General features: G+C 48.7%; 1 protein-coding gene across 1 annotated transcript in view; it reads left to right on the forward strand.

Moving 5' to 3' along the window:
- The first annotated feature begins 798 nt into the window (after positions 1–798).
- LOC104623905 (carbonic anhydrase 6-like) overlaps positions 799–4097 on the forward strand; it is an 11283-nt gene continuing 7984 nt past the window's right edge. Inside the window, exons 1-2 of the mRNA XM_010291121.1 lie at positions 799–832; positions 2929–3111. Coding sequence (XP_010289423.1) covers positions 3090–3111 — 22 coding nt within the window. The 5' untranslated portion in view covers positions 799–832; positions 2929–3089. The remainder of the gene's footprint in view (positions 833–2928; positions 3112–4097) is intronic.

Here is a 4097-nt window from a genome sequence, read left to right on the forward strand (position 1 = left end):
TATCTTGTACCATGCCTGTGTCTTTCAACAGTCTAAACAGTTTTCCAGAGCTATGAATTTTCCAAAGGTTGCACATCTCTCACATTCAAAACTAGATTTTCAGTGACTCGGGAAGGTGTTGAAAGCAAATTGCTTTGAAATACTAAGCTTGTGGCCCCAGCAGCCTGATTTTCAAAGGAGTTAAGTGTCTACAATTTTGACTTCTAATAAGATTATGAATGCTCGGCGCTTTTGAAAACCAGTCCCTTAACTGCCTCCTGCCTTGGCTCCTTCCTCTGTGCAGCAGGGAAGCGGCTGGCCAAGCTGGCCACCTCAGGACAGCGTTAGGTCTCTGTGCTTACAAAGCCCTGTTTTAAGGATGCTTGCAGTGAAGCTTTTCTACCTGCTATTCCGGAATGAACGGACAGGAAAAGCGGGCAGAGAGCGGGCAGCAGCTCGGCTCAGGCTCAGGCTCAGGCTCAGGCAGCGGCCCCGAGGCCACCAGCTTTGGTCATGGGGGGGAACCTGCTCCGCTTGCGTGGACGGCTTGGCTCCGAGCGTCAGGGAAATGTGCCTCTAGCCTTTAAAGCTGACCGTCCCAACAAAGAATTTCTGCGGCACTGTTTGCTGTTCTTGTTTTGGATGGGTGAGGAGAGGGGTGGGACGGGTGCTGGAAAGGCCAGACCTGCAGTAAATTAGCATTTACGCTTCCTGAGGATTTTTGAAGAAATGCACTCTCCGACTGGGTTCTGACTGCAGATACGGCGGAAGAACATGTGGCTGCCGGCTGCCTGGTTCCACCTGCTGCTGGTGCACCTGAGCTGCTCTCACCTAGTGCACTGGACGTACAAAGGTAATGAAAAAAGAGCCTGTTTTGGGATTGCTACTGCTTGCTAAAGACGTTCCCATCCCTTTTGTGCTGCAGAAGCAACACTCGGCTCGACTCCCTTTCCATTAGTGAAAGATCTCCGCAGAGCAGCTAATTTATTCCACTTTATTGATGCCTCTGTGTCTTGAAAGCGATTCTCTTCTGTGTCACCCCTTTTTACTCCTTTGTGCGGTTAGGACACATTGTGAGGTCTGGCGGACCGATGAGCTTCAAACAATGGGGGAAACCTTTACAATGTGTTAGAATAAAAGCTGCCCTTTGGATGATCCTGGAAGGAAAAGCTTTAAGTACTGCCTGCTTATTATTTTACTGTCATATCCCGCGCAATACAGATCACTAAGAAGTGCTTATATATTTTGTGAAATTGTATCTGATTTTTGTTTGTTTCAGGGGACTGTTTGCAGAGCTTATCGAAGTAAACAGTAGTCCTTTTATGATCTTCAGCAGGCTGGGAATCAAGCTAAAAAAAAGGATAGCGTTGAATAGGTGCAATATTGCAATTAGGTCACTAAGATGCTTGCGGAAGTTCTCTCTGAATTTTCTTTGAGCCAGGCTGTCTGCATCCCCTAAGCCCCCCATATTTAATCAATGTCAGGAAACAAATACTTGCAAACTGGCGTTGCTGCAATGAAATAAGAAGAAAAGAATTAACAAATAGTAGCAAGTCCTCAGCTGTGGCTGTAATTATAGCAATTTGAAAATTAGGAAGATGATGAAGTAGCTTTGAACTATTTTCTTTTTACAACAATCACCTTTCCTTCCAGACCATCTCCGCAGGATTTAAAGTCAGTGAGTTCAACAACCACAAGATGACGATTCCTTAGCTCTGGCCCTGTTTGTCCCAGACGGACACGACTCTGACTTTGATCGATATATTGCACTTCTGGTGTGAAGAAGAAAAGGTTTCCTTTCTGATTGTCAGTCACAGCCATGACAGAGATGGCATCAAAATTTCTACTTACCCTTGAAGTCCTAAATATAGCACTATGGAGAAGGCAAATAGCCTTGAAGGGTTCAAGCACTTGTTAAGAGTTTCAGCAGCACCCAGACATCTGCAGGAAAGATTCAAATTAGGGCTAAGACACTTAGAGCCATTGGAAAAAGGACAGTATCCAGCATGCCCAGTCTCCTACATGTGCTTCCTCCACAGGTGGCCCCAGATTTTTAGTATTAAATATTTGCAGAGATGATGAGCACATGCAGGTGAAGGTAGGGCCTTTAGTTCTTAGTCCCATGTCAAAGGCTGGGGTCTGAGCTGGTAACGCTGAGCAGGAAAAGGAGCTGGTATTAACACTTAGCATGACCTTTAGGGGCTATTAGGCCTGTGGGCTGAAGTGGCATCAAGAGCTAAGAGCAATCAACTGAATCCTGAAATCGGAGCACCCCAGGTCCTATTCCACACCAGGGTCTGTCTCACAAAAGCAATGAATCACTTTTTTATTATCAGTTGTGTGTAAAAAGGGGGTGCCAGGAAGAGGCATAGCACTGCGCTCAGGAGAGGGGTGCGTTTTGCTAATAAAAACCACACCCAGGACATCAAAGCCACCCCACACCATCCCTATCCCAGAAAACATACAAAAGGGTCCGTTTATTTAAACCATTTCATTCCTATTCTTCTTTTGTTAGCTCTCTCCCTAGTTAAAAATAGCCAAATCTGCTGCCAGTTCCTGATCCTAAGCAGAGACTTCCAGCATATTGCCTGGTCCTAGTCACTCTCATGTTGGTTGAGAACCTGACTCCACGCCTTTGGCAGTTGAGACCCATTTAAATCCCTATTTCTATGTAAACACTTCTCTTTCTGCGGAGGTTCAGCCTCCAGCGATCAGTAAGCGGTAACTGCAATGCAGGTTTCTTATTTTGCAGCACAGTTGTCCTGCAGACGGCATAATGTGTATTTTCACTCTAGGGAAGGCAGAGCAACCTTTTCTTGCTGCAGCTCCTGGTGTTACAACAACTAGATTTACATGCCCTGCTGGCAAGCGAGGCGAGTTTTCCGACGCACGAGCTAGCAGCAGTTCCCACCGTGTGCTCATAACCTGGTTTGCTTCTCCTCCGCACAGAAGGAGAGCTGGACGAAGAGCACTGGGGAAGGCACTTCGCAGACTGCGCTGGCACGCAGCAATCTCCAATTGACATCCAGAGGAAAAAAGTGAGGTACAACCCCCAGCTGCTGCCGCTGGAGCTGAGGGGCTATGATGGGCCTTTGCAGGGGGATTTCGCAATGACCAACAGCGGTCACTCCGGTAAGACGGGGGGGATCCTTCGCGTTACCTGCCTAAAAAGAGGAGCTGGTTCAAGAAGTCATTGCTGACAAGGGAGCCGCCTGAAACAGAAATCGAGGCGTAGAGCTCAAGGGGTTTGTTTCGTCCTGCAGCAGCTCTGGCTGTCGGTCCCCTTTCCGTCAGAGAGAGCAGCTCTAAGGCACAAGGAAGCAAGTGCTGCCGGTCCCCTTCGGCCCCATTTTGCCGCCTGAGCCGTGGCTTCGTACGTGCACGGATGACTGCACGTGCAGCACCCAGGGCCCTCCCGTGCTCCGCTTCCATGACAGTGGGTGATGCTGGCGGCCCACAGCGCGGGGAACAGGCCGGCAGCAGCAAAGCAAAGGCCTTACCTTTTTGAAATGCAGCTGTCTTTAATGGTAGGTCTGTCCTGAGAACCAAACCCTTTTTGTCGCGCCTCTTTGTTAGCGTCCTGCGCTGATGAGTTGGGGTTTCTGTGCATCACGCCGGGCTGGGTCCTGCAGTGCCTTCAGTGGGAGAAAGAACATTCCTTCCTGCTGGACCGCTGATGGAAGAGAAGCCCAAACCTGACAGCTTTCCGCTTTGAAGCCATAAAGTAGGCTGTGGTGTCCTCTGGAGGTCTCACCTGGGCAGGGTAGCATGCGCTTATCACTTATCACTGTCTTTGGGGTATAGAGGAGGCTTTATACGGTCAGGTATGCATTTTCCCAGCACGCGCAGGATATGGCAACAGCTCCCGTGTGTTCGTCTCAGCACTCTGCCATAGCTGGAACGTGACCACAAACCTTTCGTGGCCAGCAAGTGACACGAGGTTGAAATGCAGTGGAATGAGCCAGCTTTGCTGTAACAGTAAGCAGTTTTTTCTTCCCTGGCTGAGCAGATGTCCTGGGAGGATGTCAAGCTCATGACAGTGCAGGAACAGATCATTCATTTTAGCTGATTGAAATGCTATCCACAGACAACGCCCTTTTTTTGAACTCACCTGGCTT

The sequence above is a fragment of the Phaethon lepturus genome, unplaced genomic scaffold, assembly GCF_000687285.1.
Source record: "Phaethon lepturus isolate BGI_N335 unplaced genomic scaffold, ASM68728v1 scaffold51817, whole genome shotgun sequence".
NCBI classification, from domain to species: Eukaryota; Metazoa; Chordata; class Aves; order Phaethontiformes; family Phaethontidae; genus Phaethon; species Phaethon lepturus.